General features: G+C 35.0%; 2 protein-coding genes across 3 annotated transcripts in view; one reads left to right on the plus strand and one right to left on the minus strand.

Annotated features, from left to right (window-relative positions):
- Window positions 1-26609, plus strand: part of ANKIB1 (ankyrin repeat and IBR domain containing 1) — a 248689-nt gene that overhangs the window by 14268 nt on the left and 207812 nt on the right. The gene's annotated exons all lie outside the window — the stretch shown is intronic.
- Window positions 427-25732, minus strand: LRRD1 (leucine rich repeats and death domain containing 1). Its single transcript, XM_026505396.3, has 5 exons — window positions 23714-25732; window positions 19486-19684; window positions 3370-3531; window positions 1309-1426; window positions 427-613 (listed from the first exon to the last, which is right to left on the minus strand). Exons 1-5 carry the CDS (start codon window positions 25655-25657, stop codon window positions 427-429), a joined length of 2610 nt encoding a protein of 869 aa, XP_026361181.2. The 5' UTR covers window positions 25658-25732.

Raw genomic sequence — 26609 nt, forward strand, 5'->3', positions numbered from 1 at the left:
CTTGGCTCTGCTTTATGCTTAACAGAGCTGTCCCATTCCTAATGGAGAAACAATAGGGATAGCACATTCATTTCAGTTTTTAAGCTAGCATCTAAAACGAAATTGCTCTGCTTTGTAACTCCAATGCAAGTTACTAATGACCTTATTACCTATAAATCTAGGGTTGAATAAAGGCATTGTATTACAAAGAATTTTTAAATGGAATCATTACTTTTCAAAAATTATTATAATAATTCCAAGGCAACAGAACAAGTATACAAAACAGTGTCTCTGATATTTTATTATGATAACATTAAAATGGTCACCATAAATTGTCATTATCTGTTAGGAATGCATGAAAAGACACATGATATGCTATTCTCTGGTATCCAGTTTCAATTATACAAGTACATCAGAAGTTTTCAGTTTTTATTATGGGTACACTGTTCAAAATTTAATTGCACATGTAGAAAGTTTTAAAGCTGTTATTTTGTCCATAATTTCATATGCTCCTATCATAGTTAGTGCCCGAGTTAGTTGGTCTCTTAAAGCAGTAGTAGTTAGTGACAAGTCGTTACTTTCTGTTTTCCACCTATCAAGTGCTTGGCGGACTCTCTCACTTAATGAAACAGTGCTGAAAATTTTAAAGATAATATTATTTTAATTACCAATTAAGAACATTCAACTTACTTAAATATTATATACCTAGGTTTTCAAATCAATTTACCAGGTGAAGTGAGGATTAAATTATAGGTGAAGATAGTTCATATAAAATTAGCACAGAGCTTGGCAAATAGTAAATGTTAGCTCCATGCCAACCCTTGTTTCCTTGTAGAAAATCAATTCAATTAACATTCAGTTTTAAGAAAGATTCACTCAGGATCTCAAAACAATAATTGTGGTTTATTTATTCTAAGGCAGTGTATTACAGCTGTAGTACTACATATAACTCCATCTCATGACAACTCTCTTAGGTAGGTATACCCATTTTACCAGTGGAGAAACTGAAGTACCCAGAAGTTAAGGGACTTACCCAAGGTCACAAAACTAGTTGTAATTTAAAACCAGGCAGTCTGCCGTGAGAGCCCTTACTCTTAACTACATTACCCACATGGTAATATGTAATACATATTATTGTATTACAGTAAACTAACATCAGATTTTATATTATATATTATATATATATAATATATAATAAAGTAACATCAGAGTCCTTTACAGCAAATTAAAATTCATGTTAATATGATGTTTCAAAATCTTACAATATCAAAATGATATAAATCAGAACATGAGAATAAGCTTATACTGCATGTTGTTCTTCACACATACCTCTTTGCAGACATATCTGTTTCTAAGATGACCAGGTTTAATTTTTGACACAAAAATTTAAAATTTGTTTCAGTGATGTTATTGGCAGCTATGTTGAAGATCTTCTCTAGGATTTTCTCTACATTTGAACATAAAAAAAAATTAAGCCTTTTCTTTTGAAAAACATACTCTATATTGCATTATTTTATTATATCTGGGTCCCTTACTTGTGTGCTCCTATCAAATGTCTATGTCAAGTAAAATTGAAAAGTAAGATGCAGACCTAATATACAAACTGAAATTTGAACCATTTGTTCTATTTCTTCCAAAATCTGACTCATCAACATGTAACGGCTATTTAAAAGTACATTATAAGCAACTTCAAAGTGATTTTCAAAACCTTTCCTTAGTTCTTTGGGGATTTGAAATGAATTTAACACCGTCATTTGATTCTAGCTTTTTAATGGGCTTCTTTATGTACCATCTTAAAAAACCCAAGTTACCGTCTACTATAAATATAGTGTATATATGTATATTTTATTCAAATCACTTTAATGAATGCTGGCTTAGAGATAAGTAGAGAGTTTTTAGGTTTTTTATTTTTTTTAAAGCTTCTAGCTAACTTGGACTAGATCTATTTTTTGTTATTGATTAAGGTACTTTGGGAATTTTTAAGAACGAGCAATCTCCCACCCCTCTGTAATCATCTCAGTCCCTCAGACTAGACTGTATGCTAATGATATAAATGGAAGTCCAGTATCCTCAGCAAAATTTTAAGGAAAGAATCCCATGTTCTTTGTTAATTGGAGAGTAAATATATTTCCCATGATAACTTCCTCTCCACTCTCTCTGCGTGCCTGCAATATGAAGGCCCCTTGGCTGTAAAGAGAGGATATAAATGACTAGGGTGCTCTCATTTTTGCCGACTTTGATCTGTTGCCACTTCTCTAAAGTCTCTTCCTGTTACCTAATAGGAAAACTTTATGTATTCTTGGAAACTTCTGAAAACTTTATTTTATAGAAGTAGTTATCATAAAATATTTCCTTTTTAATGATAATACCAAGCAGAACCAACTTGCATATCAAGTTAGAAAAAACAGCTACTGTGACTTTTAATTTTATCTCTTAGGTTCCTTTTATCAATGAGGCCCAAGTCTTAGAAAAACTTCTAACTGGTAACCATGCATATGGATGTATATTGTGGCTTAAAGAGGACTGCACATTTTTAGTGACAGTCTCACTAGATTATGAAATTATGTTCACATAAGCTCCAGACAGGGAACATAATAGAATGATGTGGAGGGATGGTTTTGTATATTTCTCCAAATCTGGATCCATACTTATTAAATTGATTTAATACCTCTTAAGTACTCATTGAATTGGAGGACCAAACTCTCGATCCATTCTAAGGATTGACAGTGAGAAGCAAAGTCAGAGTCCCAGGAAAAAGCTTAGTTGTTGGGAATTTAGCCCCAAGGAAAAAATTGGACAGCGAAATTTCTATGCCAGAGTCTTGGAGAAACCAGTCTCCATCTGGTCCAGTGGAAGGATATTTAAAGAAAATGGACCTGCTCTCTGAAATAATCAGGGACAACCAAAGGAATGCTTAAGGACAAAGAATGAAGACTACCCACAACTGCTGACAGGTGATCATAGTGGGCCAAAAGCTGAATGGCTTCAGTGGACAAGATCTAAGTACTTTTTTCAAGGCCAGATGAGAGTTTTAGAACAACTACATGTGGTGATACAAATCAGAACCCATGAAGAAATTTTTGTGTGGAATATCTAAGTCTGGGCCCAGCCATGATGGAAGACCTGTGGAAGAACATTGAGGCCAATAACTAGATAGCAACTCGCCCTCCACTTGGGTTTGCCTGTTTTCAATGGTTTAGTTTGTGTAGACCCAGATTAAATAATCTGAATTATCAAAATAAACAACTAACCTTCAGAAAAGGGAAAATGGTAAATATTTTAATGCCTCTGCCAGATTGAAAACCTCTAATGAAAGCATACTGTCTTTTAATTTATAGATGATACTAGAAAATGACTTATAAGCTAGTAGGTCACTCACTCATCACCTACCATCTCTTTGATCTGCTCTCTGTAGATAGTGTGCAATAGTATAGAGTTGTTTTCCTTTACAGATTTCCATTGGAGGTCTCAGCAAAGGGTTATCATCAAAATTTATCTCCTTCAGTGAAAAAAGGTTGTGGATACCGTTAGGCAGAACTGTTAGATTGTTTCCTAGTAGAAAAGAAGTTATAGTTGAATTATACCTTTCTTTATAAAGAAAAATCTGAAGATAAATAACAATTACTTATGGGGCATTTACTGTGTCTCACTGGCAACGTACCAGATATATGAAATATAAATTCTTATCATTGTTTCCTTGCTGGGTGTGAAAAGAAGTATAGAAACAGAGCTGTGGTTCTTTTCTCTCAGAGGATGGCAAAATGAGGCAGGAACTGTCCTCTTATAGTCAGGAAAGGACTTTACAGAGTAGGTGTGATGGTAATTTTTTAAATAAACTTATTATTTAGAATAATTTCAGATTTACATCAAGTTGCAGAAATTGTAGAGAATTCCTGTAGATTCCTTGTCCACTTTTAGTTTCACCTAATGTTATCATCTCACATTATTGTATTACATTTGTCAAAACTAGGAAACATTGGCACATTACTATTAAATTTCAGACAATTTTGGATTTCATTAATTTTTTTCTATCAGTGTCTTTTTCTATTCTAGAATCCATTCCAGGATAATATATTGCATACAGTTATGTCTTCTTTGTCTCCTCTGGTCTGAGACAGTTGCTCAGTCTTTCCATGTTTTTCATGATCTTGACAGTTGAATAGTACTGATTAGGTATTTTTGTAGAATATTCCTTAATTTGAGTTTATCTGACATATTTTCTCATGATTAGAATGGGATTATGGGTTTCTGGAAAGAATACCACAGAGGTGAAGAGCTCTCATCACATCAGCAGGGGTACATGATACCCATATGACATTACTAGCGATGTTAAGCTTGATCCCTTAGCTAAAACAGTGTCTTGCCAGGTTTCTCTGATGCAATGTTTTTTCTTGCCCATACTCTATATTTTTTGGAACTGAGTTACTAAGTCTAGTCCACCCTCAAAGAGTGGGGATTAAACTCTACTTCCCTAAAGTGTAATGTTTTCAAGACACTTTAATCCAAAATAAACTGAACATAAAAAATAAAACTGTGGTGACTTACAAGGTAAGACTTCGTAATCATTTAAAGAGGAACTGGCCTGTAAGTTTGCCTTTATATTATTAATGCATTTATAGTTATTATTTATAGTCATAAAGGAATCTGGTTCCTTTCAGTGAAGAATGGCATTCAGAAACCAAAACCAGGATACTAGTTTTGCTCATTGCTTCTAGGAGTGTGTATGTATAGCTATACGTGCATATACATACCTACATATGTATATGGGGTTTTACAATGTACATTTTAAGTTCATAATTATAAATATATATGTGTGTTATTGCATATGTGTAATGTATATATGTCACAACATATAGTATTTAGGGTCTGGCTTTTTTCATTTAGCATAATGCATTTTAGATTTATTGCTGTTTAATGACGTATCAATAGTTTGTTCCTTTTTATTAATGAGAAATATTCCATTATATGGATGTACATACATCATTCATTCGCTAACTAAAGGACATTTTGAATGATTCCACTTTTTGGTGATTATGAATAAAATCACTCTATATATTTGCACTCAGTTTTTTATTGAATATAAATTTACATTTCACTTGAAAAGTGTAGTTGGGAGTGTGATTGGTGGGTTGTATGGTAAATATACATATAATTTTATAAGAAATTAAGAAACTGTTTTCCAGAGTGTGTATCATTTTGCATTCCTGCCATCAATGTATCAGAGTTGCAGTTACAGATCTTGGTATTGTCAGATTTTAATTTTAGTTATTCTAAGAAAAAGATTTCATTGTAGCAGCTCTTTCTGCCCCGTGCTTTAATAAAAGCACCTTTTTACACACACACACACACACACACACACAATCTCATTGTAGATTTAATTTGCATTTCTCTCATGAATAATGATTTGAGTATATTTCCTGGTGCTTATTTGCCATTCATATACATTGTTTGTAGAGTATCTGTTCAAAATTTATGCCAATTTTTATTGAATCAACTGTTTAATTTTGAGTTTTGAGAATTATTTTGTGTGTATTCAGCAAATATTTTCTTCTGGTCTGTGGCTTTTCTTTTCATTCTTTTAACAACACCTTTTGAAGGGCAGAGATTTCTAATTTTGCTGAAGACCAAATAATTTTTTTGTTGATTGTGATTTTGGTGTTGTATCTAAGAAATTTTTGCCAAGGTTGCAAATATCTTCTTCTCTGTTTTTATCTAGCAGTTTTATAGTTTTAGCTTTTACATTTAGGTCTGTGATTCATTTTCAGTTGGTTTTTTATATGGTATGTGGTACGGATCAAAGTTTGTTTGTTTTATTAATGTTGCAGTTTGTTTTGTTTTTTGGCTTGTGACCATCTAGTTGCTCTAGCATCATTTGTTGAAAATACTACCTTCTCCACTGAATTACATTTGCATGTTTGCCAAAAATCAGTTGACCGTATATGCCTGGGTCTATTTCTACACTCTCTGTTCTGTTCCATTGATCTATGTCTGTCATTTTGCCAATTGTACACTGTCTTTACTACCGCGGCCTTTCATAAGGCTTAAAAATCAGGTTATATGAGTCCTTCAACTTTGTTCTTTTTTCAAAAGAATTTTAGCTATTCTATTTCTTTTGCCTTTTATATAAATTTTAGAATTAGCTCTTTGCTTTCTGAAATAAAAAACCTTGCTGGGATGTATATTGGAATTGAGTTGAATTTAAAAATAAGTTGGGGGAAAATGACATATTAACGATATAAAGTCTTCCAATTTATGAATACTATATTTCTCTCTATTTAGGTCTTGTTTGAGTCATTTTCTGTATACAGACCTTAAATATACTTTGTCAGATTTATACCTATTTTATGTTTTTTTGGTGTTACTTTAAATGGTACTTTTAAAAACATTCAATTTCTAATCATTCATTACTAGTATACAGTTACTAGAAATACAACTGACTTTCGTATATTAACCTTTTATATGGCAATCTTGCTATAATTTCTATCCCTTTTTTTGTTGCACTAGTTAGGACTTACAGTATAATGTTGAAGAGGAGTGGTGAGAAAGGGCAGCCCTGTTTTATTCCTGATCACAATGGAAAATAGTTAAGTCCTTACCATTGAGTATGATATTAGCTGTAGTTTTTTGCAGGTGCTGTTTCTCAGGTTGAGAGAGTTACCTTCTATTCCTTGTTTTCTGAGATGTTTTGCTCTTGTTTGTTTTATAAAATCATAAATGATAAATTGTATTTTGTCATAGGCTTTTGCATATCTAGTATGATGTTCATGTGGCTTTTCTTTACTCTATTGATGTTGTGAATTACATTGGTTAGTTTTTGAATGTTAACCCAACCTTACATTTCTGGAATAAATCCCACGTAGGATATTGGTCTTTAAGTTTCCTTTCTCATCATACTATCAAGGTAATGCTGATCTCATAGAATGAGTTGGAAAATGTTTTATCACTTTTATGAAAGAGGATTTTAGAAATTGGCATTATTCCTTCTTTAAATACTTGATGGAATTCACCAATGAAATAATCTGGGCCTGCTTTAACAAATTTGGGCTTTCAGCCCCCAATGATGCTTCTTGTTACTCACCACCTTGTATAGTCCCTTCCCATATTATACCAAGATTGGTCTGTGTGATCACTAAAATAGAGTAGAAGTGATGGTGTGTCACTTCCAAGATTTGTTTTAGTAGCTTTGGATTTTTTTTGTTAAAGATTTTATTTATTTGAAAGAGAGAGAGAGCGTGGGGTGGAGGAAGGAAGAACAGAGGAAGAGAGACAAGCAGACTCCGAGCTGAGCACAGAGCCTGACACTGGGCTCGATCTCATGACCCTGAGATCGTGACCCTGAGATCATGACCTGAGCCCAAAACCAGGAGTCAGATGCTTAACCGACTGAGCCACCCAGGCACTATGCCCCCAGCTTTGGATTTTTTTAAAAAGATTTTTTAGGTTCACAGCAAATTGAGTGTACAGAAATTTCCCATATACTTGCTGCCCCCAGACATGCATAGCTTTATAAAGCAAAATAGTTTTGCTATTTTGGTATAAAAGAATCCAGCTGCTCCTGCTTGTTGCAGCCTGCCTAGTCTATGGGGAGGGGAGGGGCTCTGTTGAACCTAGCACCTCCTGAAGCCTGGTAGTGGTCACTCAGGGTTGGGGCCCAGTGTTGGGTTTGCCAGGTTAGCCACGAAGCTGCTTTCTCATGATCACCAAGTCACAGGTGATCGTGCCACTGGAGGCCTGGGAAGATTGCCAGTGTAGCCATGAATGGGAGAGTAGACTTCCGATAAAAGAAGCTTGCCCACCAGTGACCCAGGTCAGCCTTGGGGGAGACCGAGGCGGTGAGGGACAGTTTCCCCAGAATACTCTGCACTTCCGCAGGAGCTGTTACTGGAAATGAAACTCAGACAGTGCTGGTAATATATGTGGGTGGCCACGAGCTAGCCACTGGAGAGGATGGCTGCTATGCTGTTGCTTGTGGGCTGGTGGAAACCTCAGCAGAGAGCCCTCGAGGGCCTCAGAGTGCTAAACTTTGTAGAAATTTCTGATACAACAATGGATAACTAATATAATAGCTAATGGCTGAAAAAAAAAACTCAGATATAAAGAGCTGCCAACTGTAGGGAAGGAGTTTCTCTTTTTAGTCCAGCCAACTTAAGTGCCTGATGAAGCAACAATAGCAACAACAACAAAAATCAACATTCTTTGGAGAGAAACAGAATACAGAGTCAAGGAGTCATAAATGGAGAAAAAAGAAAATGTGACTCACTGCTAAGAGAAAAAATGACATTTAAAAACTTTAAAGCAGCTAATATAACTATGCCAAAGAATCTAAAGAAAGATATGCCTCATAATCAATGAATAAAATAGGAAATCTTAGGGGAGGTATATGAACTACAAAAAAAAAAAAACACAAACGGAAATTCTAGAACTGAAAAATACAATATTCATAATAAAAAATTAACTGGATGGATTTAACAGCAGAATAGAGATGGTAGGCAAGGCAGTGAAATTGAAGACAAGACACCTAAAGCTTTGTGTACACACATGGCACACACACATGCACACACACAAAATAAGGTTTTATGGGGCAATGTGAAAAGATAATTAGTGTCTCACAAGGAGAAAAAAGAGGAAATGAGGCAGAAAAAAGTATTTGAAAATATAATGGTTGAAAAATTCCCAAATTTGATAAAATGCATAACTATACAGACAAGAAGCTCAGTGAAATCCAAGCAGTATAAATACAAAAAAAGCACATCTAGGATGGCTATCACAGAAATTTCAGAGTACAGCTCTCAAAGAATCAGCCCCTCCACTGAATCAGTCATAAGCTGGAAAAGACTGATAGAATTAGCTGGAATTTAATCCAAATCTTACAGTAACCAGGAGAGTGTTTAATGAGGATAAAAGCAGCAGAATTTAGGTAAGAGAGCCCTGAAGCTTTTTCACTCGTTTCCCTACCATCGTCCATTTCCCAGCATGGCCATGGCTGCCACTGAGATGGCACATACTGACATTCCTGATGCAGCTTGCAGCTGTCAGAGAGCTAATAAACTACCCTGTCCTTAAAATATTGTGGTTTTGTGTTTGGCCTGTCTGGTGGTTCCCCAAGGGACTGGCACAAAGGCCGACTTTTGTTTTACTCTTCCCACTCATTCTGAGTTGCTTTACCAGTAGCAGTTGCATGCCCACCTGGAGCGAGGGACAGCAGACACAGCAAGTAGCAAACAGACCCAAAAGCCCAGGAAGAAAGAGGCATAGGAAAAAGTTTCTTGAGGGAATAAGGGCTCAGAGATGCCAGAGTGTATCCTGGAGAAAATGGAGTACAACAGGCACGCCTAGGACTGGACACATGCAGAAGAAACCTGAGAAAATCCTAGGCTTGCACCTAAGGTGGATCTCTGGGATCCACACAATCAAGAAAGGAAGACTAAGAGTTGTAGGTGACCTGGCTTAGCACTGAAGTACCCCAACTTAGAGCTAAGCTGCAAGGACTGGGAGTGTAATATGTTCTTTCCTTCTTTTGCTCTAGGTATTGAAAGATGGGAAAAGATAATCTGTGCAAATAGCAACCAAGACACCAGCAGTGATTTTACTAATATCAGATAACATAAACTTTAAGTCAAAAACTACAATTACAAAAGACAAAGAAGTATATATTGATAAAGAATCAGTACATAAAGAAGATATAACAATTATAAATATATACACACCAAACAACAGAGCCCCAGAACAGGAGGCAAATATTGACAGAATTGAAGGGAGCAATAGGCAGTTCTACAATAATAGTTGGAGACTTTAATACTTCACTTTCAACAATGGATACAACATTTAGACAAAATGTCAGTAAGGAAGCACAGGACTTGAACAACAATATAAAACAACTAAACTTAACAGACATATATAGAACACTCAAACCAACAATAGCAGAATACACATTCTTCTCAAGTACATAGATCATTTTCCAGGATAGACCATAATGTTAGGCCACAAAACAAGTCTCAATAAATTAAAAATGATTAAATTATACAATATACCTTTTCTGGCCACAGTGGAATGAAACAAGCAAAAATAACCGTTGGAAAACTGGAAATTTTACTAATTTAAATAACATACTTGTAAAAGTGTGGAACCAAAAGGAAAATTAGGAAATGTGAAGAGATCGGGGTGCCTGGGTGGCTCAGTTGTTAAGCGTCTGCCTTCGGCTCAGGTCATGATCCCAGGGTCCTGGGATGGAGCCCTGCATCAGGCTCCCTGCTCAGCGGGAAGCCTGCTTTTCCCTCTCCCACTCCCCCTGCTGGTGTTCCCTCTCTCGCTGTGTCTCTTTCTGTCAAATAAATAAATAAAATCTTTAAAAAAAAAAAGTAGAAAAGAAAATGTAAAGAGATGAAAGGAAATGAAAACACAATATACCAAAACTTGTGGATGCTTAGAAAGAAATTTGTAGCTGGAAATACCAACACTAAAAAAGAAATACCTCAAATTAATAACTTTACATTTAAATAAACTAGAAAAAGATAAGCAAAGTAAAGCCAAAGCTAATAGTAGAAGGAAGCAATAAAAATTAAAGTAGATATAAATGAAACAGTGAATAAAAACCAATAGAAAATGAAACCAAAAGTTGGTTCTTTGAAAAGATCAATTAAATTGACAAACCTTTACCTAGATGGACTAAGAGAAGAAGAGACAAGACTCAAATCACTGAAAATCAGGTATGAAAATGGGGACATTACTACTTATTCTACAAAAACAAAAAGATTATATAGGGTATTCTGAACAATATTATGCCAACAAATTAGATAGCCTAGATTAAATGGACAAATTCCTAGAAACACAGAACCTACTAGGACTAAATCATGGAGAAACAGAAAATCAGAAAAACCCATAACTGGTAAGGAGATTTAATCAGTAATGAAATATCTCCCAAGAAAGAAAAGCCCTTGGGGCGCCTGGGTGGCTCAGTCGTTAAGTGGCTGCCTTCGGCTCAGGCCATGATCCCCGCGTTCTGGGATCGAGCCCCACATCAGGCTCCTCTGCTGGGAGCCTGCTTCTTCCTCTCCCACTCCCTCTGCTTGTCTCTCTCTCACTGGCTGTCTCTGTGTCAAATAAGTAAATAAAATCTTCAAAAAGAAAAAAAAAAAAAAAGAAAGAAAGAAAAAAAGAAAAGCCTGGGCCTGATGGCTTCACTGATGAATTCTTCCAAATATTTAGAGAAGAACAAATATCAATTCTTCTCCAACTTTTGCTGAAAACTGAAGAGGACAGTACTCCTCCTAACTCATTGAGGCCAACATTACCTTGATACCAAAGCCAGAAAAAGAGAGTACAAGAAAACTGCAGACCAATATCCTTTATGAACTAATCCTCAACAAAATACTAGCAAGCCAAATCCAACAAAATATCGAAAGGATTATACCTCATGACCAGATGGGATTTATCTTGAAATGCAAGGGTGGTTCATTATAAGAAGATCAGTGAGTGTAATACATGACATTAAGAGAAAAAAAGGAGAAAAAAAAAAACACATGACAATTTCGGTGCAGAAAATCCATTTAACAAAATTCAACACTCAAAAAAAAAAACCTCAATAAACTAGGAATAAGAGGGAACTCCCTCAGTATGTGAAAGGGTATGTATGTATGTATGTATGTATTTTTAGTTTATTTTTCTCAGTAATGTCTATACCCAGCATGAGGCTCAAATTCACAACCCCAAGATCAAGAGTTGCATGCTCCCAACTAAGCCAGCCAAGCACCCCAGGAAAGGATATCTATGAGTAACCCATGGGTAATATCATACTCAAAGGTGAAACACTAAAAGCTTTCCCCTTACAATTGTCCCTAATATAGCCATAAGACAAAGATGCCCACTTTCATCACTGATATTCAAAATTGGGCTGGTAGTTCTAGCCAGTCCAGTTAGGCAAGAAAAAGAAAAGATACCCAGAGTGGAAAAGAACATGTAAAACTATCTCTATTCACAGATGACATAATATTATATAGAGAAAATCCAAGAGTCCACAAAAACTAATAGGGCAAATAAGCAAGTCGAGCAAAGTTGTAGAATCCAAGATGAACACACAAAAATCATTTGTGTTTCTATATACCAGCAATGAACAATTCAAAAAAGAAAATTAAGAAAACAATTTAAGTTACAATACCATCAAAATTATGTAGGAATAAACTTAATCTAGGAGTTTCAATACTTAAGACCTAAATGAAAGCTCTCCTGTGTTTATGCATTGGAGAACAGTATTGCCATCTGAGCAAGCAATTTAGGGATTCAATGCAATCTTTATTGTAATTCTATGTTTTTTTTTGCAGAAATGGAAAACCAGATTCTTAAATTCTTATAGAATTACAAGGGGCCCAAATTACAAAAAATTTTGAAAAAGAAAAATAGAGTTGGAACATTTCCTAGTTTCAAAAATTACTACAGAATTACAGTGATCAAAACACTATGACAAAATAAACGAACAGTAATCTGTTGTGTTTCTATACACGAATAACAAAGCAGCAGAAAGAGAAATTAAGAAAACAGTCCCACTTACAGTTGCACCCAAAACAATACTATGCCTAAGAATAAACCTAACCAAAGAGGTGAAAGACCTATACTCTGAAAACTATAAAACACTGATGAAAGAAATTGAAGATGACACAAAGAGATGGAAAGACATTCCATGCTCCTGGATTAGAAGAAGTATTGTTAAAATGTCTACACTGTCCAAAGCAATCTACAGATTTTATGCAATCCCTATCAAAATACCAACAGCATTTTTCACAGAGCTAGAATAATCCTAAAATTTGTATGGAACCAGAAAAGACCCCAATTAGCCAAAGCAATCTTGAAAAAGAAGAAGTTGAGGTATCATAATTCCAGATTTCAAGTTATATTACAAAGCTGTAGTAATCAAAACAGTATGGTACTGGCAAAAAATAAACACATAGGTCAATAGAACAGAATAGAAAACCCAGAAATGAACCTACAATTATATGGTCAATTAATCTTTGACAAAGCAGGAAAGAATACCCAATAGGAAAAAGATAGTCCCTTCAACAAATGGTGCTGGAAAAACTGCACAGCTACATGCAAAAGAATGAAACTGGTCCACTTTCTTATACCATACAAAAAAGAAAATTCAAAATGGATTAAATACCTAAATGTGAGACCTGAAACCATAAAAGAATCCTAGAAGAGAATACAGGGAGTAACTTCTTTGACATCAGCTGTAGCAAATTGTTTCTAGATATGTCTCTTAAGGCAAGGGAAACAAAAGCAAAAATAAACTATTGGAACTACATCAAAATAAAAAGCTTCTTCACGGTGAAGGAAACAATCATTGAAACTAAAAGGCAACCTACAGAATGAGAGAAGATATTTGCAAATGACATATCTGATAAAGAGTTGGTATCCAAAACATATAAAGAACTTATATGACCCAACCCCCAAAAATAAATAATCCAATTTAAAAATGGGCAGAAGATGCAAACAGACACTTCTCTGAAGAAGACATCCAGATGGCCAGCAGTTTGGCATCTATCAGAATGGCTAAAATCAACAACACAAGAAACAACAAGTGTTGGCAAGGATGTGGAGAAAGGGGAAGACTTGTGCATTGTTGGTGGGAATGCAAACAGGTGCGGCCACTCTAGAAAACAGTATGGAGGTTCCTCAAAAAGTTAAAAATAGAACTATTCTACAATACAGCAATTGCACTAATAGGTACTTAGCCAAAGAATACAGAAATATTAATTCAAAGGGATACATGCACCCGATGTTTATAGCAGCATTATCTACAATAGCCAAATTATGGAAAGAGCCCATAGACTAATAAATAGGTAAAGAAGAGGTGGTATATATATACAATGGAATATTACTCAGCCATAAAAAAGAATGAAATCTTGCCATTTGCAATGACGTGATGGAGCTAGAAAGTATTATGCTAAGTGAAATAAATCAGTCAGAGAAAACACCATATGACTTCACTCATATGTGGAATTTAAGAAACAAAACAAACAAGCAAAGGGGGGAGAAGAGAGAAAGAGAGGCAAATTAAGAAACAAACTCTTAACTATAGAGAACAAATTGTTACCAAAAGGGAGGTGGGTGGGGGATGGGTTAAATAGGTGATGGGGATTAAGGAGTTCACTTGGGGTGAGCACTGGGTAATGTATGAAAGTGTTGAATCACTATATTGTACGCCTGAAACTAATATTACTCTGTATTGTAACTAAGTGGAATTTAAATAAAAACTTAAAAAAAAAACAGTATGAGAGTGGCATAGGTTCAACATATAGACCAATGGACTAGAATTGAGAGTCCAGAAATAAATCCATATTTTATGGCCAATTAATTTTTGACAAGGACGCTCAGACCATGCAAAGGGGAAAAATAATTTTTTCCAAAAATGATGCTAGAATAACTAGAGATCTGCATGCAAAGGAATGAATATGGATCCCTACCTCACACCATATACAAAGATTAACTCAAAATCAATCAACAACTGAAATATGATATAACTGAAAATTATAAAAACTCTTAAAATGTAGGGGGAAGTCTTAACGTTCTTGGATTTTTATAATGGACTAGTAGTTATGACACCAAAAACACAAGCAACAAAAGAAAAAATAGCTAACTGGACTTCATAAAAATTTTAAACTTTTATGTATCACAGGACTTATCAAGAAGAAAAGACAACCTATAGAATGAGTGTAAATAATTGTAAAACATATATCTAATAAGGATCTAGTATTCAGAATATATAAAGAATTCTTTCAACTCAACAACAAAACAACCCAATTAAAGCCCATTTTAAAAATGGACAAAGGACAGGCGCCTGGGTGGCAGAGCTGGTTAAGCATCTGACTCTTGGTTTCAGCTCAGGTCATGATCTCAGAGTCCTGAGGTCTGGCCCTGTGTCGGGCTCAGAGCTCAGCACAGAGTCTGCTTGTCTGTCTCCCTCTGCCCCCCACCCCATAAATAAAATCTTTAAAAAAATAAAAATAGGCAAAGGAATTCAATAGACAATTCTCAAAAAAAAGATATACAAATGGTCAACAAGCACCCAAAAAAGATGCTCAAATCATTAATCATTAGGAAAATTCAGATCAAACCCGCAATGAAATACCACTTCACATTCACTAGCATAACTATAATCCCCCCCCCAAAAGTAAAACAATGTTGACAATGATATGGGGAAATTGGTATCATTGTACATTCATAGTGGGAATGTAAAATGGTTCTACCTCTGTGGAAAACAATTTGACAGTTCTTTGAAAAATTAAACGTAAAATTACCATATGACACAAGAGTTCTATCTCTGAAGAATTGAATGTACTGAAATAAACACAGGTGTGCACATGTTCACAGCAGAACTATTCACAATACCCAAAAGGTGAAAGTAGCCCAAATGTCCATCAGAGAATGAATGGATCATCAAAGTGTAGAAGATTCAGACAGTGTAATATTATACAGCCATAAAAGGAATGAACTACTGATACAAGCTACAACATGGATGAAGCTTGAAAACATTATGCTAAGTGAAAAAAGCCAGTCCAAAAAAGTCATATATTGTATGATTCCATTTGTATGACATATCCATGGTATTAGGTATGTCCATAGAGATGCAGTGCACATTGCTGGTTACCAGAGGGAGAGTGGAGGTGAGATGAGAAAGCAACTGCTTAATGAATAAGGGTTTCCTTTGGGGTTGATGAACGTTTGGAACTAGACAGTTAGTGGTACATTATGCTACCTTGTTAATGTGCTAAATGCCACCAAATTGTTCGCTTTAAAACTATTTTAGACTGTGTGAATTTCACCTGAATTATAATAAAAAACACACTTAGATACAGCATAGTCAAACTGCTGAAAACCAAAGATGAGTAAATCTGGAAAGCAACTAAAGAAAAACAGTTCAACATGAAGACAGAAAAAGAGTTAACGGAGGGGAGAAACAGAAAACAAATGGTAAAATGGCTGATCTAAATCCAACTATACCGTAGCGCCTGGGTGGCTCAGTCTGTCAAGCGTCTGCCTTCTCAGCTCAGGTCATGATTCCAAGGTCCTGAGATCAAGCCCTGGCACTGGGCTTCCTGCTCAGCGGGGAGTCAGCTTCTCCCTCTCCTTCTGCCCACTCCCTCCACTGGTGCTTTCTCTCTCTCTCTCTCTCTCTCTCTCTCTCTCTCTCTCTCAAGTAAATAGATAAAATCTTCAAAAATAAATAAATAAATCCAACTATACTAATAATTACATTAAATGTTAATTGACTAAATACCCCAATTTAAAGGCAGAAATTGCCATAAAGGATGAAAAAGCAAGGCCCAACTATATATACTTTTATAAGAGATGCATTTTGAACATATAGACACAGACAGGTGCTGTCTACAGGGAATGTACTTTAAATATAAAGACACATATGTTGAAAGTAAATTGATAGTAAAGATAATACCATGAGAACAGTAAGCATAAGAAGACTAGAGTGGTTATCTTAATATTAGATAAAATACCCTTCAAAATAAAGATTATTACTGGAGATAAAGAAGGACATTTGGGGATGTCAGATGATAAAAAATTCATTAGAATTGAAAGTCATAATAATCGTATATGTGCATTTTTCTCATAACAGTTCCTCAGAATACATGAAAATAGTTGACAATTAAAGCAAAAAATATAGAATTCCACAACCATAGTTTTGGATTTTAACACTGTTCTCTAAGCAATTAACATAACAACATACCAGTAAAGACAGAAGATTCCAACAAAACTACTCACCACTTATATGATATTCATAAAACATTGTAGCTAACACTTTCAGAATACACTTTTAAAAGCATATATGGTGTGTTTATCAAGATAGTGTATATGCTGAGCCATAAAGCTAGTCCCAAAGAATTTAAAAGGATTGAAATCACAGGGAGTTTGTTATCTAATCACAAGAAAATAATTGCTTTTCTACTAAATGTTCAACAGCAGAATAGTAAAACACAGTCTATTCAGCATTGAGAGTGAATGGTCCCCAACTACACAGAATAGTATGAGTGAATTTCACAAACATAACGTTGAGTGAAAGAAACCAGATATAGGAGTATATATTTTATGATTTCACTTAAGGTACGCTGTCTGAAATCGTGATAGTGTTTACCCTTGGTTAAGAGAAGGTCAAGAAGTGACTGGAAAGGAGCAAGAAGGGGTTTCTGGGAATGTCTTCTCTCTTGATCTAGATCCTGAAATATGGATTTGTTTAGTGTGTGGAAGTTTATTGAGCTGTATACTTACAGTATGTACTTTCTTAAAAGTTGGGAGATACTTGATAACTGACATATAACATTAGTTGCAGGTACATAACATAATGATTCAGTATTTGTATATATTGCAAAATGATCAACATAGTAAGTCTAGTTAACATCCACCACAACATATAGTTACAGTTTGGTGTTTTTTTGGTTTTTTTTTTTTTTTGGCAATGAAAACTTTTAGTGTCTCTTATTTTAGCAACTTTCAAATATACAAAAAGTATTATTAACTATAGTGATAACTATATTATCACCATGCTGTATATTACATCCCCAAGACTTATTTATTTTATAACTGGAAGTTTGTATCTTTTGATCGCCTTTATCCATTTCACCTAGATCCACCCCCCCCCACCTGTAGCAACCACCAATCTGTTCTCTGTATCTGTGAGTTTACTTTTGTTTTGTTTAGATTCCACATATAAGTGAAATCATGTAGTATTTGTCTTTGGCTTATTTCACGTAACAAAATGCCCACAAGGTCTGCCCATGTAATAGCAAATGGCAAAATTTCCTTCTTTTTTATGGCTGAGTAATACTCCTGTGTGTGTGTGTGTGTGTGTGTGTGTGTGTGTGTGTGTGTATACACCACATTTTCTTCATTCATCCATCCATTGATGGACACTTAGATAAATAATGCTGCAATGAACATCAGGGTGCATATGTCTTTTTGAGTTACTCTTTCCTTTTCCTTTGGACAAATACCCAGAAATAGAATTGCTGGGTTATATGGTAATTCTACTTTTAATTTTAATTTTTTGAAACAATGTGTACTTTTTTCAATATGTATTTATACTTAAAGAAAAAGTGTTTTAAAAAACTGGCAACAACAAAGACCAGAGAGAGAGAGAGAGAAAGAGAGGCTATAGATAGGAGTCCTTTCAGAGGCTGTTACATTAGTACATGTGAACAGTGGTGCTATTCAAAATATTTCAAAACTTGTTTGGCATAAGCACTGACCCATCAGAATGGATGCCATCTGTAAACAACAGATAAACAATGATAACGTAACTAGCTGATTTCAGGTAGAACAAGATGAAAGCCTGCCTGATAGCATTATCAGTGCCTATAGAGAGAACTATGAGGCAAGAGAACTGTCTGTCCTTTTCCCCAAGGACAACCGCAAGCAGTTTGTATGTCAGTCCACATTCCTTTCATTTGTTATTTTGGCTCCTTGGAGAGAGGGCCTAACATCTGTTTAAAACCTACATCGCTTTCTGTGCTTAGTGATTAACCTTTTGTCCTCACAGTTCAAAGAGTAGAAATTATTATTTTCAATTTACAGATTAGGAAACAGAAGATTAACGCTAAAATAAAAACTTCCTACTGAAGCATGGAGCTAGAATTCTAAGATTTGTCCTACTCCAAAGCTCATGCTATGAGGAAAGAAAGGAATCAATCTCTAAATCCCTTTCATTGGTATATTACCTCACATTTGTGAAACTATTTCCATAAATTTTATTTAATTATATTCCCATAAGTCTATGGACAGCAGAAGTTAGAGCTTTCTTCAACACTGAAGTTCAGTGTTTTCAGTCTTCCTAAATTCACTAGGGACAGAGAGGATTAATTCACAAGAGTGTATAAACATTTTTTGCTTGAATAATGCTTTCACAGAATGCTACCTGCTTTCAATGTCTCATTCAGTTCACGCACCTCATCTATAGCATGGGTATTCTGGTTAACTTCACTTTATAAATGGAGGAAGCCGACTAAATGAGATTTGAACTCAGCCCTTCTAACTTCATATCTGGCAGTAAAAACTGGTGACTTGTAGCATACTAATTGTTTAGCAATTGTCTCTTAGCTCCAAACTTACTTCTGTGGGTTTCTTGACTGTTTCCCTTTTAGTGTCATCCCAGCAACAGTCTTACCCCACCAGCAGCATGAACCACAGTCTATAGTTTTCCCAACCCTTGCAGAACTAAGGCCAGCACTCTCTCATGCTCTCACCCTGCCATACTGCCTCTGTCTATCTGTCTCTCTCTTTTTCTCTCTCTCACAGGTTCAGCTTCCTCAGGTGGGTTATAACCTCTTTCCAGAAAGCAACTGGACCTTATGCTTTGCTCTCATTTTCTGTACCTAGGAAAGCCATTTCCTTTCAATGAGCACTTAATATATTATGTTGGCTGCTGTTCTGTCTTGTCAGCAAAATTTGCAGCCTAGACATGAATACTCTACTTGTTGATTATGCTTATTGATTATGCTTGACACTTACCACTCAAGTTTAGTTGCTGGAGATCATTTAAACATAGAAAAGATGGCGGCAGATAACTTATTTGATTGTTGTGTGCATTTAAACTAACCAAACTTCGCAATTCCCCTATATTTCTTGGAATCTCTCTGATTGCATTATTTGAGATATCAAGTCTTTTAAGTTGAGTCATTTTAGACAGCTCTTCTGGAAGTCTTGTTAACTGTAACAAAGATTAAACAATTACATTTTTAACAAATATTTCTATGACTAAAACGTTGTCCAAAATCAAATGGAAGGATTTTTTTTTTTATCTTAAAAAGGGATATTTTCACGATGTCACAAATTCTTTGTGACTTCCTTCCTTGCTAAAATCCATAGTACATTGAGTGGCATCCCAAGTACCTCCCCAGTCTGACCAATGCTACCAATTAAACCATATGGCTTATTAACCCACTATCTTCACTCTCCCAACACTTAGTTTTCCTTACCATCTATCCCTTTCTTCTCTCCCTGAATCTGACCTGCTTTGGTTTCTTCTCCTCCCTGAAGTTTTTCCCAACTAATCTGTCTCACATTTGGTATTTTTATTCCTATTCTCATCGGTAGTGCTTTTTATTGGTCCCTTATATTTTCCTTGCATTTTTAAATGACATGATGTATGTTTTATAATTTTTTGTGTACATGTTCCCAATCAAGATGCATTTTGAGTAAGTGCTCAATAAACCCCTTAAGAATGGACTCACACAGCTTGGCATTGTAGCCTCAAAAAAACTCCTAGTATAAAAAGTGTTGCAAAATAACAGGAATTAAGATACCCTACTATGGTGAAGAACAAATGCACATATTCAGAGAAAATATGGCCATCACAAGTGGCTTTTGAAATAAAGGAAGCTCTACGAGTAAACCAAAGAATTTTGAATAAATGGGCCCCTCTGAAATAACCAAAAACCAAGGTAAATACTGAATATTGTGCTCAGTGTTCTTTCATATATGAAAGAAGCATAAGAAGCAGTCCTCTAGGCGCACTTGGGCGGCTCAGTCAGTTAAGCGTACAACCCATGATTTCGGCTCAGGTCATGAAGATCGGGCCATGCGTCAGGCTCCACACACAGTGTGGAGTCCACACTTGAGGATTCTCTCTCTCCCTGTCCCTCCGCCCTTCCCTCTTCTCGTGCTCTCTCTCATTCTCTATAATAAATAAATAAATATTAAAAGGAAAGAAAAGAAAAGAAAACAGCCCCTAACTTCAAAGAGATTAAGATTTAGTTCAGGGGACAAAATATATACATAAGAAACCATCAGGAAACAGTATTAAACAATAGGTAATCCAGTGCCAAAATAAAGAGTACAATAATCGCTATATGGAAGTTTAGGGAATGTATATCAATACAAATCAGAGCTAAAGGAAAGCTTCACGTAGCAGATGGGACTCGAATGGCCTCTCAAGAATGAATAGGATTGAATGGAAGTTATAGGACACTTAAGGCAAGACAAATATCATGCATAAAAATGGGCCAGTGAGAGACTGAACAGTAAAAAGAGGTGATAGGAAGCAGAGGGAGATATGTTTGGAGAGAGAATGCAGAACTGGGCTATGGCAGCCCCTGATAGTTGGCCCTCAGACATAGGAGTCAGGTCAAGACAGGTGAGTAAGTTCATAATTTAAAACATAATAAAACAAATATTCTTTTATTTGGTTCTACAAGTGAACCAAATAAAGTTAACTATTTGCTCAACATTTATCAGAGGATGTACCTAAGAACCATGTGATAACAGAGCTACTACAGAAGGAAAACTCATGTTGGACACTCTTCACTTAGCAAAATAAAAGCCCTGTGATTAACCTGAACTCATTTTCTTCAGATGACTGTTTAGTGACTATCTGCTGTTCTAAATTAATCTTTTGGGCATCTAACTTCTACCCAAAATGGGTTCTCAAAGTCATCTTTCCAATCATATTTTTTTTTGAGAAGAGTTCTTGTAAATCATTTTTCCATCTGGTGATTTTTTTAAGGGTATCCAGCTTCATTTTACATGGTTGCCTGCTTTGCCTACTCTTTTTCTTTTTTCCTTTTTCTTCTTCTTTTTGTTTCCTGTCATCTTTCTTTTCTTTCTTTTTTTTTTATTGTTATGTTCAGTTAGCCAACATATAGTACATCATTAGTTTTTGATGTTCTTTTTCTTTTTTTAAGCAAGCCCTATGCCCATGGGGCTTGAACTCAGAACCTGAGATCAGGAGTCACAACATGCTCTACTGCTGAGCCAGCCAGGTGCCCCCATCTGGTGACTTTTGAAGTGAGGTTGTAATGATGTGGACTGGTGCCTTTGGCAACCACTTGCCATGAGTAGGCAATAGATAAGCAATCTGGATTCCTGAGAACAGTTCTCTGTAATGAAATCTGGTAACTTTGACAAGTCCTGATGAAAGAAAGGAGACTGAATCAAAGAGAGTAGTCAAGAGGCTCCTGGAGTAGTCTAGGCGTGAGGTGAGTGATGACCATGGGCCAGGTTGGAGATAGTGACACTGGAAAATGAAGGAGTTGATCCAAGAGTTTTTCAGAGGAAAAATGAGACAATTTTGGTGTAAGTTTCTGTATAACTAGTGATGGAAAGGGAAGAAAGATGATTTCATGATTTCTAGATTGGTAGGTCTGGAGAAAGTGACATCACAAACAGAAATGGAGAAATTGTGAAGGGAGTTACATTGGAAAGGAAGATGAGTTTGAATTTGAAATCATGTTGAGTTTGAGAGAGTAGAACAGAGAATTTCCAGGGAAACTGGGAACTGTGGGACTAAAGCAGTGATGAGAGATTAGCTCCAGTTATACAAATTTGAGGGTCAAATGCATGGTATGGTAAAAAGTTAATAGAAAAGAATTAAGGATACAACCTTGTAGACTTACACAGTAAGATACAGGAGGAGAAAGTGAGAGGATTATAAATCAGCCCAGGAATTAGTTGGTGATTATAATGCAGAACCAAAAAGTGTCTTTTAGTGCAATAACAACTTGAAAAACACATATATCATTTTCAATTCCAGCTACTTAAGCAAGTATTCCCTGGAGTAGCCTTTCTGGAAATGTATTATATAGCAGGTGTTAGGTTTAAAAGGGTAAGTAAGTTTGGGAAATGTGGGTTAAATAGAGATAAACCAGTTTCTTTAGTGCAGGACTCTTTAGAGCTTTTAATACACTAACATTCATTGTGATTCTCTAAGAGAAGAAACCAGTGCTTCTCAAAGCTATTTGATCACAGGAACCACCCCCACCCCCCCCTTTTTAGGAGCAGTTCATGGGACTAGGTGTTTTTAAGGACAGACTTTGGGAAATCTTGTTCTAGATTGAAGTCCAGCCTCTATCGAAGGACTTTAATTTGACTGTAATGGCCAAATTAAACATAGCCAGATAATAGCTCTAGGGTCCTTTTCATTAGTTTACTAAGATCTTAATATAAATCAGCAATGTTTGATTTTTTAAAACTATTTCCATTAAATTCATTCTTACAGTTCAAGTAAAATGAAAAGCTAAATTATAAGAACATTTATTCATGCTGATCTAGCAATTCTTAAGGGAAAATTCTCTAAGGAAATAGTAAAATAAGAAAAAGGCTATATTTATGAAGTTCATCACAGCATTATATATGATGATGAAAAATTACAACATCCCTAAATGCTTAACAACAGATGATTAGTTACATATATCATGTATTAGCTGTAACAATTATTGGGAATTGTGTTATATTATGGAGAAATGCTTATATTAAGTGAAAATAGAAGAAACTAAAATTAAAATTGAATGTAGAATCTTTTTATACTTGCTTCACATACATTAAAAAAAGAGTAAAAGTAAGTTGTATCAACATATGACCAGTGACCAGTAGTTATTACAATACTGATATGATTCTGGAATTTTTTTTACTTCATTTCTCGATTTCCTAAACTTTCAATAATGTGTTTATATTATAATCCATAACTTTAAAACTCCTTTTACAATTAAACTGAAATAAAAAGAAATCTATACAGTTGTCAACTTCAGTTACTTGGAATTTCATTTTAATGAAATATTTTTCTATGAAGCTTTCATGTTGAGAAATATACTTTAAATCCATGTTTGGGGTTTAAAATGAAAAAACCTATTCTTTAAAAAATAAAATATTCCAGCTAAATTTAAAACACACATATACTACAGTTTAGATTCTAATCTCCTCCAGTGCCAACTTCCCTCCAAAGCCCAAAATATCAATCTCTTACCTTTCTTCCATTTATCTGACTTATATTCAGCTCTTCCAATGATTGAAGTTGGCACAGTTCAGTAGGAAAATATATAAATTGATTGCTTGCGATGTTTAATTTCTGGATTCTTTTTAGGTTACAGATATCTGAAGGGATTGTCTGTATTTGGTTTATTGAAAGATCAAGTACTTGCAGATTTTCTAAAGTACACACTTCTATAGGGAAAGCTTCAAATTTATTACAGCATAAAATAAGAGCATGGAGTGATACCATATTGGAGATAGATGGTGGAATTTTCCTTATTTGGTTTTCACCAAGATCCAGGTATTCAAGATTAATAAGAGAACATAAGTGTTCAGAAAATATGAGGAGTTTATTTTTATTTAACTCTAAATTAAGCAGTTGTTTACTAAAAGATATATCCACAGGTATTTCTGAAATATAATTTCCATTAAAATTCAAATAATAAAGAGAATCTAAAGCACAGAAACCTACTGGAAAATACATTATTTTATTATGACTCAATTCAACTTTAGTTATTTTTTTGCAATTTTTTACTTCAATGGGAACATCTGTGATTATATTTCCTGAAAATTCTAGAATGAACATATTATTAAGATGTGAGATATCTTCAGGTATTCTCACTATATTATTTCTGTTTACATGGAGTTTTCTTAAATTTTTGAGCTTATAGATGTTCTTAGGAAGTCCTGTTAATTTATTATAGCTAAGACTAAGACATTCCAACATTACACAGTGAGAAATTTTCTCTGGAATTTCTTTCAATAGATTTTTATCAAGTATTAGAATTTTGAGTTCCTTAAAATTCTCAATTTTGTGTGAAATAACTTGCAATTTATTGTCAGTTAGTTGGAGTTCTTTCATTTTGAGCAATTGAAAAATTTCCACAGCCAGAAAGGTAAGTTTATTATGATCCAGCAGAAGTTTTTCTAAATTTTTAAGCTCCCTAATTTCTTTTGGCAAACTGCTTATCAGGTTTCCAGTAAGGATTAGTGAAATTAACTTTGGAAGGAAACACAGAACTTTAGGAAATATTGTTAACTGATTATATTCCAGATTGAGAACCTTCAAGTTTTTTAAACTAGACAGAGTATCTGGTATATGTCTTAACTTATTTTTAGCCAAACTTAAAATTTCCAAGTTTCCAAGGCTTTCTAAGCCAGAAGGAAAATTCTCAATGTAATTGTTATTTAAAAAGAGTTGCCTCATATTCCCAAGCTGTGATATTTCTTTAGCTATATGTGATATTTGATTGTGACTGACATTTAATATCCTTAAATTATGAAGTAACTGAATTTCAGGCGGCAGTGATGATAACCCGTTTTCTTGCAAGGATAGAATTTCAAGTCCCAGCAGGTCACCTGAATCTGCCCCTTTGAAACTTTTGATTTGGTTCTTGTCCAAATATAGATATTTTACATATTTGATTTTTAAAATGTCCTTGGGGAATTCTTGTAAACCCTTGGCCTTGAGGTTAACTGTAAAGTTACCTGATCCTAAGCCAAGTCCTTTCTGATTTTCTTCAGAGAGCTGTGGACTAGTTGTTTCTAATGTTTCATGAGAAAAGAAGCCAGTGAAAGCCTGATACTCAGCAACCATCTCAGTTATTGATAATGGTGGACTTTGTGGAATACCACTTTTTAACCGCAAGGTATCATATATAGTGATTGTTTCAGAAAATTGAAGAGTTTTCCTTTGTTCTTCATCTCTCTTAGACTTATTTCCAGGGGACAATGTTGATGTATCATCATGTGTACCTAATCCATCATTTCTAGGATGTGGTTCACAAATCTGGTTGGAAGGTTTCCCATCATAAGCTTCCTTTAAAGAATTTGATGTTTCTTTAATAAATTCAGGTTTCACTGACCATGATGTAGATTCTGTCCTAAATTGACTAGTGATATCTTCTAGCTCTTCTGAAGTATGCTCCTTTTCAGACATCTTATTTGCTGCTATGTTTTACATCAGTACATGATTGTAACTCAATTTTAATTTTCATGTTTAATTTTCTCCTTTGAACCTACAAAACAAATATTAATATTAAAAGAAGACATATAATAAAGATGTTGAAATTACAAATGAATTTTATAATAATTTTTATTCTATAGTGAATAATTTAATAGATATTAAAACAATACATTTGGGGGCGCCTGGGTGGCACAGCGGTTAAGCATCTGCCTTCGGCTCAGGGTGTGATCCCGGCGTTATGGGATCGAGCCCCACATCAGGCTCTTCCGCTATGAGCCTGCTTCTTTCTCTCCCACTCCCCCTGCTTGTGTTCCCTCTCTCGCTGGCTGTCTCTATCTCTGTCAAATAAATAAATAAAATCTTAAAAAAATATATATTAGTAACATAAATTAATATTATATATGATTGCTAGTTAAAGATAGTTTATTGATTATGTATTTATCACAGGATGCCCTTGAAATCACATTAAAATTACAGAAAATGAGAAAGGAGACATAAAGGAATGAAAGAACTCAGCAAATTTTTGGAAAACAGAAAGCCATTGGCTCCCTGACATTCAGAGAGTGCCACTTGCGTTGTGGATATTGTAGGTTTACATACGGTACTGAAGTGTCTTGTCCCAACAAATTCAGTACATCATGATAATTTTCTAATAGGCAGAAGTAAAACATCTTAAAAAAGAGATGCTTTCTGTAAGACTAACTAGATGTAAAAAAACTTTTTCAAGAATTAAAGCCTGACTGTAAGTCTTTTGTGTGACTCCTGAAGTATCTGCACAGCTGTGCAGCACCCCTCCTCAGAGGTCTGGATCCCAGCTTTGTCAGTCCATCTTCCAAGTCTGTAGTTTTTAATAACCCAACCTCTTTCCTTCGTCTCTTCATCCTAGGGGTGGTATTTACTAGCTCTGTGTTACTGAAGTTCCCCC

This window comes from Ursus arctos, unplaced genomic scaffold (genome assembly GCF_023065955.2).
Source record: "Ursus arctos isolate Adak ecotype North America unplaced genomic scaffold, UrsArc2.0 scaffold_3, whole genome shotgun sequence".
Taxonomy (NCBI): Eukaryota; Metazoa; Chordata; class Mammalia; order Carnivora; family Ursidae; genus Ursus; species Ursus arctos.